This window comes from Poecilia reticulata, chromosome 15 (genome assembly GCF_904066995.2).
Source record: "Poecilia reticulata chromosome 15, P_reticulata-male-v2, whole genome shotgun sequence".
NCBI classification, from domain to species: domain Eukaryota; kingdom Metazoa; phylum Chordata; class Actinopteri; order Cyprinodontiformes; family Poeciliidae; genus Poecilia; species Poecilia reticulata.
In genome coordinates this window covers 17,734,047-17,749,293 of record NC_088844.1, presented here as the reverse complement: position 1 = coordinate 17,749,293, position 15,247 = coordinate 17,734,047, and the positions used below count along the sequence as shown (strand labels likewise).

Genomic DNA, 15,247 nt, shown 5'->3' with positions numbered 1-15,247 from the left:
CTCCCTTAAGGATTTTTTTTATTTTTTTGGGACCATCACCCTTTTCTTCTTCATTCCAGAGAGTTTTGTTCTTGCTGCGAGGAGCCCCATCTGAAGTCCACCTGGTGATCTGTCGGCCCCCTCCTGGAGTACTTTATGAAGTAGATGACAACACACTGGTAGTATAAAAGTTCAAATCTCACGCCTAAAACAGTTGCAACGCATAAAGTAATTTATAGCAATGGTCCAACTGTTTGTCCAACCCTGCAGAGTCCTGCCTCCATACGTGGCATTCGATCCAGATCTCTTGACATCTGGCTCGGAGAGGACTACACCCAGCTCCTTAGATCTCCAAGTGATGCCAACATACATGAGCAGCCCAACCAGGAAGAGGGTCTGAAGAACACCACAGAGAAAATCCCAGATCCTCCCACAACTTTACCACCCTCAGAAAGTGAAATGAGCCTGGAGAATGATATGGAGCAGGACTTCCCTCCTCCCCCATCTCCTCCTCGAACGCCTCCCTCCCCGACATCACCCACATCTCCTCCATCACCAGTCTCACCACTGTCACCCACCTCGCCTTCTTCACCTCCGCCTGCCTCGCCACCGATCCCACCAGAGCCACAACCAGCTGCTGGGAAACAGGAAGAACAGGAGGAGGGAGAAGCTGAGAGGAGGAAAACGGAAGAAGAAGAGGAAGCTTCAGCGACACTGAGCTCAGCTTTGATGCTTATGGATGTTTATGCAAAAACTGCCTCTAAGCCTGTATATACCAGGTACCCTAACAATTAATGTTTTTATATATATATATATATATATATATATATATATATATATATATATATATATATATATATATATATATTACTTTTAGTACTACATTAAAAAGTTTGCCATTTCATATCTCAGAACAGTGGTGGTTTCTGATACGTGGTGGGCGCTCATGCCCCCATATGTGTCTTTTCATATTATGTATATTAATTTAAAAAAATAATAATAGAGATTTTTTTTTTATTAAATTACACTTGTGTTTGTGAATTTGTAGTGGGGTCAGAGAGGAGGCAGATGGAAGTGTGACCTACTGCCTTATGGGAAATGGACTGACCATCATGGCCGACGAAGAGTACTTGACCATCAGCTCCACCTTAGAGCCTGCCCACAGCATTCCCTCCCACTTTATACCAACGACCATTGGAACCCCCGAATCTCAAAATCAGAACAGCTTTCAAACTCCAAACTTTTCCCCTCATGTCCCCACCACTCCCAACATCGCACCACTTAACTTCTCATCCGACACGCCGACCACTTGCCCCCTCGTCTACCCATCCCAGCCGCTCACGACGCAGCCTCCGAAAACAAAGCATCACCCTATCCAACAGGGCCTTCTTCCCAGCCACTTCAAAGTGACGTCCAAGAACATTCGGCCTACGGTGCCTCCCCCACAGCCTCCGCCCATAACGCCAATCACAGCCCAGATTATCTCCTCAGTGCCTCCCTGCGCAGGAGCGCCCATCCCGACACTGCCTTCCACAGTGCTGACCTGTTCTGCCCAGATCCAACCCCAGCTAAGAGAAGAACCAGAGAGGAAGGGAAGGGAATACAAGGATGATTTTGATGAAGAACTGGATGAAGAGGAGGAAGAGAGTCGGAGGAAGGCAAGAAACTGCTATTCAGTTCTCAAAGTTTCAGTGTTGAAAATAAGATCTATAACACATTTGATTACATTGTGTTAGAGATTATATAAAAGCATAACATGAGACAGATAAAGTGTGAAAAAAATCAGTCTCCTCTGTGTTCTCCTGCATTCATCTGCAATAATGCGCTGCTGCTAGTCAGAAACAACCAATCAGGACCAGCAGGAGGGTCTTAGCACCGTCAATCAAGCTCATGTATGAGTTCCAGTTGTAGTAATGGTGGAAAAACTACTTACCGTTACAGGACAACATGATCATCCACTGTCATAGGCGTAACCTGCCATGCTAGTTAGCTTGCGCGTTCATGACAGGTTCCGATGTGGGAAAGGAGCTGAAGCGTTCCTTTTTCATGGTCTTCTGATTCCCACTTTGGGAAGTGATTTTGATCAGGACCAGAAGCCTAAATACACTGAGATGCTGCAATTTAACCGCCTGATTTTTTAAAATTATGTTCAACAAGTAATTTACCTAAAAAGTGGCTAGTGAGTGTATAAATAACATATTGGTGTAATACACAGTTGTAAAAATGGATGGTTCTGAACAAGGTGTTTATTACCGATCTTTCCACATTTTAGGGCATGATTAAAGAGTTTGAGCTCACAGTGGTCTTGACCAAGTCCAGGAACGGAAGCTTTGGGTTCACCATCACTCGTAGCAAGATTGATAATTGCTACTACATACAGGAAATACTGGACAACCCCGCCAAGGCAGATGGACGACTCAGGGCCGGGGACAGGCTCATCACGGTACGCTCCGAAGCACGCGTCTGCACATTTAAGGACTCTTTCTAGGAATGAGATGTGTGCCGTGGCTTTTCTTTCAGGTAAATGGACATGATGTCACCTGTGTGGCAGATGATGTCGCCATGACGGTACTCAGGTCATCACCTAGAAGGCTGAATATGACCCTCGGCAGAGCGGTGAGCAATCTGGTGGGTCCGCCTCCCTGCGACAGCTTGCCTGACGTCGTTCTCCACAAGACCCCTTCAGGACAGCTGGGTGGGAGCCCATACAATAAATGTTAGTTTCTTAGACGCACCAGTTTAATCGGTCAGTGGTATTTGAATCTATGTGTGCTTGTGTCCTTCCCAGGAATAAAGCTGACAGGTGGCATTGGCAGCAAATGGCAGGGCATCTACTGCTTGGAGGTGGTGCCAGGCTCCCCGGCCAGCGAAGAGGGCAGCGTCAAGCGCAATGACAAAATCCTGTACATCTGTGGCAGGTGCACCCTGGGAATGACGTTAGAGGACGCAGTCAAAGCCTGCGAGATCGCCCCTCGTAAGGTCAAACTCAAAATTATTCGGTACGTGTTCGTCTTGGACTAAAAACAAAAGATACCATCCCATGTCAGTGTTTATATTTTTAAGTTAATCTTTGGCTTCTTGGTTTTTGTGTCACAGGGAAGACCAACCAGTTACTCCCAAAGCTAAGTGGAACGGTGAGTTAAATAGCTTCATGTTAATGGCAAGATAGTTTGTATGTAATGCCTCACATGCACTGAAGGACTGCTTAGAAACCAGATATGTTTGTGTAGAGCCGAGAGGTGACTATGTGAGTTCAATCATTACCAGATAAGTGTTCCTTAAAGCAAAAATATTGGCTTGTTGCTGCGCTCCTGTTGTGTTTACAAAGACACAACAGGAGCATATTCTGTTTTGCATATTCCAATGGTTCTTTTCATTAATAGGTTTGTTTGACTGGAAAAAGGACAAGAAGTTCTTTGCTCGTTTTGAGGAAACTGTCTCATCTGAGAGAGAGTTTGCTGTTGAAGACGGTAAGTTGTGTTTTTTTTTTCTTTCCCTCGTTTAATTCTCCATGTATCTCCTCCAAACCCTCCATGAGCATTTTCTGTTCATATTACGATTTTCTGTCAGGTTTCAGTTCATTGTCCCATCATCAGTAAGAAGCTGAGCTCAGTGCTAACAGATACCTCTCTCTGCTGCTTTGTGTGTGTAGGCGTGTGTGCGTGTGTGTGTGCGTGCGTGTGCAGGTGTGTGGGGGTGTGTGTGTGTGTGTGTGTGGGCGTGTGTGTGTGTGTGTGTGTGTGCGTGTGCGTGTGCGTGTGTGTGTGTGTGTGAGCTCTGAATGCTGACAGACAGATCCTGGGCTCACACAGTGGAATTAATAATTAGCAAGCCCTCCACTGGAGTATTGGACTGCAAAGCCAATGGCATCACACACAGCTACACACACGTACACACACACACTAGGACCCATGCAAGCAGTGGTCTGCTGGACAGATAGCAGCTCAGTTGCCCGGTGACAGAACATAGAACAGTAAACGACAGTGCAGAGGGTCGATCTGAAAAGATCAGCCTTGTTGATCTGTCGCAGAGAGGACGCATCCATCAACGCTTCTTTTTGAAAATGGCCAAAGAGGTGGGAGGTTGGTGTGTTGTTTGTTTTCAAGGGCTTCATAGACGAGAGCAGGAGGCCTAACGCAAAGGACCAACCAGACGTCCAATCTTTTCAGATCATCTTCATAGTAGTATTATCATACCATCAGAATGCTTTCTGATTTGGTTAGTTTTGCGATAATAGCTACTTCATCCATTACTTTTGTCTTTCAGCTGAAGCTGTGCGTAGGACTGCAGAGAGGTTGAGATGTCGCTCTCTCACCCCAGGACAGGATGTAAGTTTCTGGAGTATTGTTTGTCTTTCTCTAGTTATTAGTTTTTGCTGGTGTACCTCTTTCTGCTCCTTGAATATTTTTAGCTCATCTTTCGAAGAATCTGTAACAAACTATTTGTCGTCTGTCAGCCTGAAAGAGTATTTTCTGGGGAGGATTTATCCGATTTGTTTAAGATCAGACTTCTTTCCAGTCCAATACGTCATTAAGGTCAATAAAATCAATTTCATATAACTCTGTGGGAACTCTAAAGTGAGGTAAAATAGCAGACTACATTTATTCAGTATTACACTTGCTCACCAGTTAGGTTCAGGACTGTTCAGTGTCTCTATTCCTTTTTAACTACAATAAGAAACCTGCTTTAATATTCTGACCACAAGTCATCTAAGTCACTCAGAATATCTTTTAACAACATCTTATTTCAGATAATGCCACAGTCTAAAGAGATTTGCACTGGAATATCTTGACTGAAATTAGCATGTCTATATTTTTAATATGACTTGATCGGGTCCATAATTTAGCACATAACATATTTCCAATTACCAATATCCAGAAATAGCCTCTTTCAGATCATAGCTCTGCAATAATCATGTAACCACGAGTCACCCCCTAGTTATGGATCATTTACACATCATACCAGACTTATAATGAGATCATGTTACGGGCCATGTGTAAGATGTAAGATAGATATGTCAGGGATTTTCCCTCTATCTGGCTCCATTTGCAAATGCATTTACTGCTCTATCAACTGAATAATGTGTGTAAGCAATAATAAGGTTTTACACAAGAAAGTAGGATATGATTTTAAAAGATAGACACAGAAAATTCAATCTTGTGGTCAATGTAATCACAGACAGTTTGCAGGCACTTTTAAAAGATTAATTTTGTCTGGGTATCTTTCTTGCAAAGTATTTTCATCTTGGGAATTTTTGTTAGCACATGCCTTAATGTATGAAGTTTTGTAAACCTACAATGCACGTTAAAAAGTATTTATTTAATCAACTTTGCTCTTCAGAGTTGCATCATGCAAGTGGAGTTCAAGAAACCCGAAGGCGGAGGCCTCGGCTTCGCATTGGTCGGCGGAGCTAACGGCAGCATGCTCCGAGTTAGAGAAATCTGCTCAGGTGGAGTAGCTGAGCAGGACGGCCGGCTGAAAGTTGGGGACATTCTTTTAGAGGTGACAAGCCATCGTGCAGAACCGCCGTTTGGTTTTCTCCTTTGTGTTTTCTGATTGTTGCTTTCTGACGGCCAGGTGAACGGTGTGATCGTGTCCGGCCTGAGCCACAGTAAAGTGGTGGATATTCTGCGGAAAGCTGAGGGGACAGTGCAGCTCACTATCTGCAGGGACATCCTGCCCCTGACCTACTCTGAGTCACCTACTCCGCCAAACATGTCTGCTCACACTGAGGCTATTTTAGCAGAGCAGCCGGCTCATATGTCCAACTCTGATGTCTGCTCAGCTCCTGAAAGCCTGCAGGATAGGCAAGCTGAGCGCCTTGTTGGTATGATGTCCAGCATCTCTCTTTCCTTTTATCGATTTGACTAAATAAGATTCTTAAATGTTGCATTTCAAGTTTCCTCCACTTTTACTGTAAATATGTGGAAGCCTTAAATTTGTCTTTTGCTGAATTACGTGTATTCAGTAAGAAATATTTTCATTAATATCACTGCGTCACATTTTATGGTTTTATTTCTATTGTCTGTTAAAAAAAATATATTTTTTACTTATACTTTACTTTTTGATTTATTAGTGTGTTCAGAAATGTTTACGTATTAATCACTTTGTGTTCTCCTTTTATGTTATATAGCAAAGCTATTCACACTCAGGGTAATTCAGACTGCTTCACAGGAAAAACAAAGGAACAGAGATTTCCAATAATTGTGGAGGGTGCTGTCGAACCTTGATAAAGTGTTATGTTGAGTAATATTGACAGCTGAAACGATATATTTTCAGATGCCTCTTTAGAGCCTGTGGTTAATGAAACTGAAGTTATCCTCACATCACCGCCTCCTCCGCCTCACAGAGTTACTGTTATGAGGGATGAGACTTCAGTTCAGGAGGTAAACATTGATATCAACACAAACGCCCTAATCCTAATTCCATAATTTAACTCAACTGTCTGTTTAAAATAGTTAATGTTCCATTCCTCTTTACTAACATCCACTAACATCTTCCTCCTTCTGTCTGTTGCTTCCTCTCGCTGCTTGTCTGTGGGACAGGAAAGTTGTAACAACACCCCCTCTCATCAAGCTTGCTGCCCATCCCTCAGTGTCACTGAAATGTTGCATGGAGCGTCTGACAGGTATCGACAGCTCCAACTTGTCCTTTGTCCCTTGTACGTCGTCTCTGTTGTCCTTCTCTCTACCTTCTTAAGCTTCCGGTTCTTGTTTTGTTTGCTGGAGTTCCACTTCTAACCACACGGGGGCAGAAGAGAGCAACAAATAACCTGAGCGAGACCAAACCAGTATAGTTATCAATAGGTTTATTGGGACCGATCTTTATCAGGAAAAACACAGCATGCTGACATTTATGAAAGAGCTGAAAAGCGCTTTTGAAAAATTATCTAACTAACTGAATTATATATTTGAATCTGGGGAAAAAATAAAATAATTAAAATTAAATGTTTTTTTTGTTTGGTTTTTCAGTTCTGTTTATTTATAATGCCAATTCACAGCAAAAGCCATCTCAACACATTCTAAGATAAACTGGTCATTTTTTTTATACAGAAATACATAATCAGTCTAATTATGCAGACAGATTTAATAAAATGAAATAAAATCTTTCTAAATCTAGACAGGTAAGATTTAGTGACCTTTTGATCAATGTGAACTATCCATCCATCCATTTTCTTGCACCCTTTTTCCCTCAGTGGGGTCAGGAGGGTTGCTGGTGCCCATCTCCAGACAACGTTTCGGGCGAGAGGCGGGGTACACCCTGGACAGGTCGCCAGTCTGTCGCAGGGCAACACAGAGACACACAGGACACACAACCATGCACACACACACTCACACCTAGGGGCAATTTGGAGAGGCCAATTAACCTGACAGTCATGTTTTTGGACTGTGGGAGGAAACCGGAGTACCTGGAGAAAACCCACCATGCACAGGGAGAACATGCAAACTCCATGCAGAAAGACCCCAGGCCGGGAATTGAACCCAGAACCTTCTTGCTGCAAGGCAACAGCTCTACCAACTGCGCCACTGTGCAGCCCCAATGTGAACTAATTCCTACAAAAAGAAGAAAAGTACAAAAACACCTGATTTGTCAACAGAGTTTGCTTTGCTTGATGAAAGGACTTTCTGAAGCCTGAGGTCTGAATTTAGATGGAAATCTGCTGTGATGATGTAAATGTAAACCACACATAAAGCAAATCATAGTTGATTACTGATTTAAATCTAATTAAAATAGTTTTTTTGAAAAATCTCATGTTATTCAATTTTCAATAATTAAATAATTGTGAACTTTTTCACATCTTGTCACATTACAACCACAAATTTCAGTATGTTATTGAATGATTTTTGAGGATGTAGAAAATAATAGTGTTGTTGAAAACAAAGGAAACAGGGTTTCAAAATTTCTTCCAAGTAAACATCTAAACAGTGTTGTTTGAATTTGTACTTATCCCCCTTTACTCTAATTACCCTAACTGAGATTCAGTTCAACTGCTGGCCTTTGCGAGTAATAAAATTGCTACATTGATTCAATTTGTGTGCAATTAAAGCTCAGTACTCATCTGTTCTGTGAAGGCCTCAGAGGTTTGTTAGTGAACCTCAGTGAGTAAATAACACTATAAAGATCTGGAAACTCAGCAGACCAGTCAGGTTGCGGGGAAGTTTAAAGCAGAGCTGGTGTTTGAACATCTCACATGTGATCAGTCTGTTATCCAAAAACAGATGGATCCAAAGACAGCACATTTATCAAGACATAGTCTAAACTGACAACAGGCCAGTAGAGAGTATGAAGAAGCTTTTGCTTGGTTCATGTTAGTCCACTCTGCAGGAAAACAAGTTTGTGGCCTAATTTCTACCTCACCTACTCACCTAGGAGACAAATTGTGACCAAACTGTTGGACCAGTCTTGCAAGGACATTCGGAAAACCCAGTCAGATGGTTGGAGCAGCGACGAAGATGATGACGTATTTGACGCAGCTTGTCAGGAGGTTTCCTCGCCGCAAACAGGTGCCTAAAGCTATCTTTCATTCTTTACTACAATTTTCAATTTATTGTGCACATTATCTTTCATGAGTGTTAAAAGAAAATCCTTGCTCTGCTCCTCAGGTCCGCCTTTGGTGTCACAGGAGGAACTGGCCAGTCTAGCACTGATTACTCCTGCCAAGACCAGCCAGTATTCCGGCTCCAGAGTCAAAGCTCTCATAAAGATCCTGCAGCATCAACTGGACCAGCAGGAACTGATCAAAGAGTTTCTGGTGTGCTTATATATAAAAAACATTTCAAAACATGGCAATATGCGGCAAACAAGCTCATGAACATATATGGACATCTTTTATATCTTTTTGTTCATTTTATTTGTTGCATTGTGTTAACTTTAGGCTCTGGAGCATTTGAAACCTTCGGACAACTGCTTGGTTGGAAAAGCTCCTGAGAACAGAGACAAGAATCGCTACAGAGACATCTTACCCTGTAAGACGACTTTGTTTGCTTTCGATGACATTGTTAATGTTATTATTGGTCATAAAATATATCATATTTGCTGAGTGTTTTTAGAAGCCTTTTGACAGACAAGGTGGACATGCTGTATTGGGCAAATTTATTAGCACCCTTTGAATAGATGGGTCAAAAAAACTTTTAAATTATTTTTTTGGTGGGTCTCATGATTTCACAACATTCATTCAGTATGGGGAACAGAATAGAAACATTAGGCTGCTGTAGTGATAGGTTAAGTAATAATACGACTTAGCCTGATGAACATGTAATGAAGACCATTCCTGTAATTATCCCGATTTATGTCTGTAATAAATTAAGAAAGAAATAGTTTAAGGAGCAACACAATCATGTAAAATTTGACTGTAAGTACATGCAGCAAAATGATGAAAGCAAATGATTTCTCTTATGTTATTGAACGTTAACATCCGAAAACGTAGCCTCAGACAGTTATCTGGGGAAGCCTAGCTACCAAACACATGGATGTGCTTGAGACCTGTCCAGAAGGTTTTTCCTCTCACACTCTGACTGTGTGTGGGGGTGAGAGGGGTCAACACGGAGACGAATGAGTGTGATAAAAGGAGCAGTGACTCCCAGTGGAATTAAAACTTCCACAACTTGCCATATGCCTGTTAACTGGTTAAGAAAATAGAAATGTACTGTTTTAGTTCCCGACTCGGAGGTATTTTTTCCAAAGAGACAAATTTCCAGTTTGTGTATATTTCACTTATTTTCATGGCCACACAAGCAGGATGTGTAGGGCTGTCTGAGTTAACATTCCCAACCTTCATGGGTCCATGACCAGTCCCATCATTAAGAGCTTATATCACAGTTTGGATACCCAGTGTTGAGATAGTATGGCAATGTTGATGGATGTAGCAAAAAAACATGTTTTTTTTATATTAATTACGGGGCCAAAGCCACTGATGCAAAGCTGTGCTGCCATGTTAGCGGAGCATGGAGCCCTTTTGTAATTGCTTGTTTTATTCAACTTCCCCAATAATTCTCATACAGGAGTTTAAACCATGGAAAAAAACTCTGACAAAAACGATTTACTACCACCCACTAATAGGTGTTGCTTTGACTTAGAACAACATAGTTTGGCAAATAGATAAATAGTAAATCACACTGACAAAACAAAAGTTGAATCATTGGATCATCACCTTTCACACAAGCCATGTCTATGTCTTATTATTGTCTTCTTATTTTTTTGTTTGTTTTTTTGCTTTCTGTCAAAAATTGTTCAAGTTTTCAGGAAGTTAATCAGAGGCTACTTTCAGAGACAGGTGCATGTTGAACACATGATTATGCTAAAAACAAAAAGTTAATAACTTTCACAAAAGATTTTCTAGGTGAAACCAAATGTTAGACTGTGAGTAACTTTAAGCTTGTGAGGAATGTTTGAAAGAATTTTCTTTCATCTACCTTGTTCTGCGTGAACCACTTGTCAAATCCACAACGTCCTGAGTATAAAAAAGCTACTGTAAAATTCAGATTGTTGTATCTACATTGTTCAGCAGCAATGTTTGCCAAGATGACAGAGTTTGGGAAGGAAGGCGGATCAAAACTGATGACTCTTTTCAAAACTGCTCACAGTTCTAGTTTAATTCATGTTTAACATACTTGAACAATCAACAGCTGTATTGCCTCTACTTCTGCAGATGACAAGACACGAGTAGCCATCGGAGAGAACCAGGAGTACATCAATGCCAGCTACATCCGCATACAGATCGGAGCAGATGAGTTCTTCTACATCTCCTGCCAGGGCCCTCTGCCCTCCACGGTCCAGGCCTTTTGGCAAATGGTCTGGGAAAACAAATCTGACATCATCGCCATGATGACACAGGAAGTAGAACGAGGACGGATCAAGTGTCACAAGTATTGGCCAGAGAAGCAGAACACACTTTTGACCACCGACAGGTACCAGCTGCACCTGGAGAATCAACAGTTCCTGGAATACTTCCACATAAAGGTCATCCGCATGGTGGAGATGGAGGTGAGAAAGGAGCCCAGTACTGATTGAGTTCAGTGATGAATTTCAGTGTTAAGGAGACCGAGCTTTGTGTCATTTCAGACTGGTGAGACGCACTTCGTTCACCACCTGAAGTTCACACACTGGCCGGACCACGGCGTGCCGCAGAGCTCCGAGCAGCTGGTTCGATTCATCCGCTACATGAGGGCGGTGCACCACGGGGGGCCGATCACCGTTCACTGCAGCGCTGGCATCGGACGGACAGGAGTTCTCATCTGCACCGACATCATCCTCCATCTCATTGAGAATGACCTGCCTGTAAGTGAAGGCCAGTTCTCACTAATAATTAGGAATGCTTAGAATCAGAGTTTTAATAACAGCAAATCCCTGAAAACACATTGGCACTTATATCTTCTTATATGATCATTCTTAAAGCTATCCAAACTCTGAAACGGATGGTCAAAACTTTGCAAAACACAGAAATCGGTCACACACCGCTGGCTGGTGCTTGATTGGGTTTTGCAGTCTAGTAGACCTCCCCTTCAGATTGTTTATAGGGCGTTTTAGAAGTGGAAAATTTATCAAATGATTTTCATCTAATGTTTAACGTTTATTTAGTGTTTAGATTCTTATAGACATAGTTCAAATCTCTGCTTGAGCTGTTCATGACATTTTGCTACTCTGTTTCTAGATTAACGTAAGCGACATTGTAAAAGAGATGAGGCTACAGCGGCATGGGATGATTCAAACCAAGGTTGGTGAAAACAGAGGCGTAAAGGTTAACAGTTTAAAGTTTATTATGCAGATAAAAGCTTGACATGGCCCCGTTTTTTGGTTTTTTTATTTGTTTTTTTTTCCAGGAACAGTATTTTTTCTGCTACAAAGTCTGGTTGGAGGTTTTACAGGGAATTTTACAACTTCAAGGAAACCAGTGGCAACCAGAAAGTCCCAGAGACCACAAGATTGTTTGAATGTTTCCCCGTCAAGCTCAGCAACATATACCTGTAAAGCAAAGGCTGTGGGTGATCGATCACAGTAGAACACTTTACAGCTGGATCTTCTTCCTTTGGTGGTTGTTCCCTTTAGTTAGCTGTAAAATCTTGTTATGTAGTGTCAGTTTTGTTACAATGAAAACTTTCCTTTTCAATTAATTAGTTGTGTTTTTTTCTGCATATGTCTTCATGGTGCTTTAATGACATCAGCTTATCAGTTGCCTTCTGTTTTAAGTTAGTTTTTCTTTTTGTTTTAATTCAGACAGCATGGAATCTCAACTTCTGGTAATCTTCAAATCTTCTATCTACCAGTAGCGTCATTCAGGTTTTAGACCTTCCCACGTTTCTTTTACGCGTTTGTTATAAGTATGAAGCGACATGATTTTATTTAAGTGCATTTGTACCCCGGGAAAGGGTGTGTAAGCTGAAAAAAAAAAAATCAATGATGTTTCACTTCATTGTGAAGGAGGAGATGAAAAGAATCAAGTGCCTTGGAGAGACACACCCCACTTGCTTTACGATAAACCCACACCACTTGTTGTAAGTGACCAGGGGCAAAACGTGAGAAACTTAACATAGCTCCTGGTGGTGTTTAGAATGAATGTAAAGTTTTCAGTCTGTTCTGGGTCTGAGATGAATATTTTGTCAATTCATACCGGAGGAGGATTACATCTCATATTTCGGTTCGTAGTTTAACTTAAAAGCAGTGAGATGTTCACACGCCGCCTATTCTTAGCTCGTGTTTTTTTTTGTTTTTTGTTTTTTGTTTTATACAGAAAATTGTCATGATGAATCACATTATCACCACTTGCATATTCTGATACAGATAAAGAATGATTATTCGTAACAAATGTTTCAGTGAATTCATAAAATGTTCAGATAATTTTTACTAAAATTTGGAAGTGTTACAAACAAGGTATCCAGATTTTTTTTTTTGTAAAGTGTAAATTTTACTGTAAATTAAATGATTAGCCAGACTTGTTAAGTGATGACATCCTTTATCTGTATTCAACAGCTATTTTAATACAAACTCAGCCAAAAATGCAAAAAATATTATGAGGTTTACAAACTTTACATTTTGCCACTTTAGATGTTGTGCGGAGCAACACAACTTACACCTCCGAGTCAGAGATCAAAGACGATTCGTGGCTGCTGGGTTGGACTTCAACCTCAGATGTCATTGCTTATGAGCTTTTGTTCATTCAGCTGCTAACCAACACACACCAGCTCTTTATTGCATGTAGACTCAAGAAGTACAGATGTGCTAGCCTGCAGTTTGATGAATTACTTGAAAATGATCAAAATATGGAATGTAAAAAATGCAACTCCTTCCGAAACGAGGGTGCATTAAGAATGTCATTTTTCTTACCTTGAAGACATCTTCCAAAGCGTTTGGAGCATGCTGGAAAGTCACGTGGATCACTTTACTTTAGCCATGTGTGTGGCCATGCAGAGCAATCAACCTTTCTGATGCACATGCAGTGTGTCGCCAAAGTACTCATACCCCTTGATCTCCTTTACATTTTGTCACATTGGAACCACAAATGTCGTTGTATTTCACTGGAATTTCATGTGATATAGCAACACAAGTAGTGCATGATTGTGAAGTGGAAAAAAAATGATGCATGGTTTATTTTTAATTGAAAACATTTAAAAGCGTGGTATGCATTTTCAAGCAGCCAAGTTGAGTTCATATTTTATACTACCGCCATTTTGAAACTCGACTATGAGTTGATCTGAACAGTTCTAATGTAACTTAAGAGCTGCTGTCTTGCTGAAAGGTGAACCTCCAGTCCAGACTTTAGTCTATGCAGCTGTGGATTTTTACATCATTTTTCTCCATATAGGTTACAAAGTTCAATGTAGGTTTCATCCGAGCACCTTTCCTCCAAATGTCTCTGACGCATCTTGGAGCGTAAACTTGAAATGGGACTTGCCATGGCGTTCGTTCAACAATAGCTCTCTTCTTGCATCTTCATGTCTTTGTACCATAAAGGCCTGATTTGTGGAGTGCGCGGCAAATAGACGTTCTTTCAAGACAGTTCCCCAACTTAGATATGACTCTCTCTCCAGCTCTTCCAGAGTTACCATGCTAGTCTTGGCTGCTTCTTTGACTAATGTTCTCCTTTCCAGGCTTGTCAGTTTAGGTAGGCAGCCATGTTTTGGTAGGTTAGCAGTTGTGTCTTATGTGTCATATGTTTTCCATCTTCTAATGATGGATTACATAGTGCTCCACAAAATATTTGAAATTTGTGACATTGTTTTAAAAGTTGACTTTGCTTGAAATTTCACCACAAGTTTATCCCCAACTTGTCTGCTGTGTTCCTTGGTCTTCATGATGCTGTTAGTTCGCTATGTTCTCTGACAAAACCTCAGAACTGTTCACAGAAGACACTGAGATCGAAGAGGTGAACTCATTTGGTGACTTCTCAATGCAGTTGGTTTCACTGGATTTTCTTTGTGGGTTTCAGAGTAATGTATGCCGCACTTTTCTGATTTTATTTTTTATTTGTCATCAAATTTGTCACATATAGTTTTATTTCTACATAACAATAATTTGCTACTTTGTTCTGGACTAAATAAAGCACTGAGAAATTTTGGAACTTTTTCACATTTTGTGACAAAGCTCAAGGGGTGTGGAGACTTTCCCAACTCACTGTACAGCTAAGTTATGTCCAAGTTCTCTGTGAGATCCTGGTGGTATGTTTTCTGCCTCACATCTTGGACAGAATAAGCAGGAACGCATTTTGCATTCATATGGGAAAGTGCATCTTGTACAGTCTAGCAAGTGCTTATGCTAAGGCATTGTGAAATGTGATAATTAATTGCACAACTGCTTATTTATGCTAAATTAAAAATCTTGTTACACTACCAGCCACTATGTAACCAATATCTGAGAACAATGTAATACCTCTCTCTTTAATTAAAAGCTATTCTGAAACGCGTTTGTCTGTTCTGTACCACCCTTTGCCTTCGCTTGACTCCCAGCGCACGACGTAACTCAAGTTAAACAACAGAACGAGAGCAGCAGAGAGGATTTTTTCCCCAACGGTGCACAGAGAACAGAGAGTCGGGGGCAGCCTTAAATCTAACTCCTCTACACCCCCTTTCTCCACATTTACTGCAGCGTACACTCCCTCTTGGGTTTTACTGCAAGGTAAATAAGCGAGTCTCACAGGGGCCTTTTGTGACAGTATGGAAACCCCTGGAAACACACTACATACTCGGCACACATAAAGCTGATGCCGTTGAAGCCATAGAGCTGATTTACTTGCTAACTTCAGCTCTCCTCTTTATGTCTGGTCCTGCGATCCTTG

General features: G+C 41.2%; 1 protein-coding gene across 2 annotated transcripts in view; it reads left to right on the top strand.

The window, feature by feature from the left end:
* Nucleotides 1-14,871, top strand: part of ptpn20 (protein tyrosine phosphatase non-receptor type 20) — a 32,945-nt gene extending 18,074 nt beyond the window's left edge. Inside the window, exons 28-47 of one of the 2 annotated variants that reach the window (XM_008429711.3) lie at nt 60-158; nt 250-758; nt 1,028-1,637; nt 2,252-2,422; nt 2,500-2,674; nt 2,768-2,978; nt 3,076-3,113; nt 3,363-3,449; nt 4,246-4,307; nt 5,320-5,481; nt 5,557-5,806; nt 6,259-6,365; nt 6,525-6,607; nt 8,350-8,483; nt 8,583-8,731; nt 8,855-8,945; nt 10,628-10,962; nt 11,041-11,256; nt 11,630-11,692; nt 11,799-14,871. In XM_008429711.3, the coding sequence (XP_008427933.1) occupies nt 60-158; nt 250-758; nt 1,028-1,637; nt 2,252-2,422; nt 2,500-2,674; nt 2,768-2,978; nt 3,076-3,113; nt 3,363-3,449; nt 4,246-4,307; nt 5,320-5,481; nt 5,557-5,806; nt 6,259-6,365; nt 6,525-6,607; nt 8,350-8,483; nt 8,583-8,731; nt 8,855-8,945; nt 10,628-10,962; nt 11,041-11,256; nt 11,630-11,692; nt 11,799-11,909 (3,663 nt within the window). In that variant the 3' untranslated portion in view covers nt 11,910-14,871. Of the gene's footprint in view, nt 1-59; nt 159-249; nt 759-1,027; nt 1,638-2,251; nt 2,423-2,499; nt 2,675-2,767; nt 2,979-3,075; nt 3,114-3,362; nt 3,450-4,245; nt 4,308-5,319; nt 5,482-5,556; nt 5,807-6,258; nt 6,366-6,524; nt 6,608-8,349; nt 8,484-8,582; nt 8,732-8,854; nt 8,946-10,627; nt 10,963-11,040; nt 11,257-11,629; nt 11,693-11,798 lie in introns of those variants that run through there. The other variant, XM_008429712.2, reaches the window with a different exon arrangement.
* The last annotated feature ends 376 nt before the right edge of the window (nt 14,872-15,247 follow it).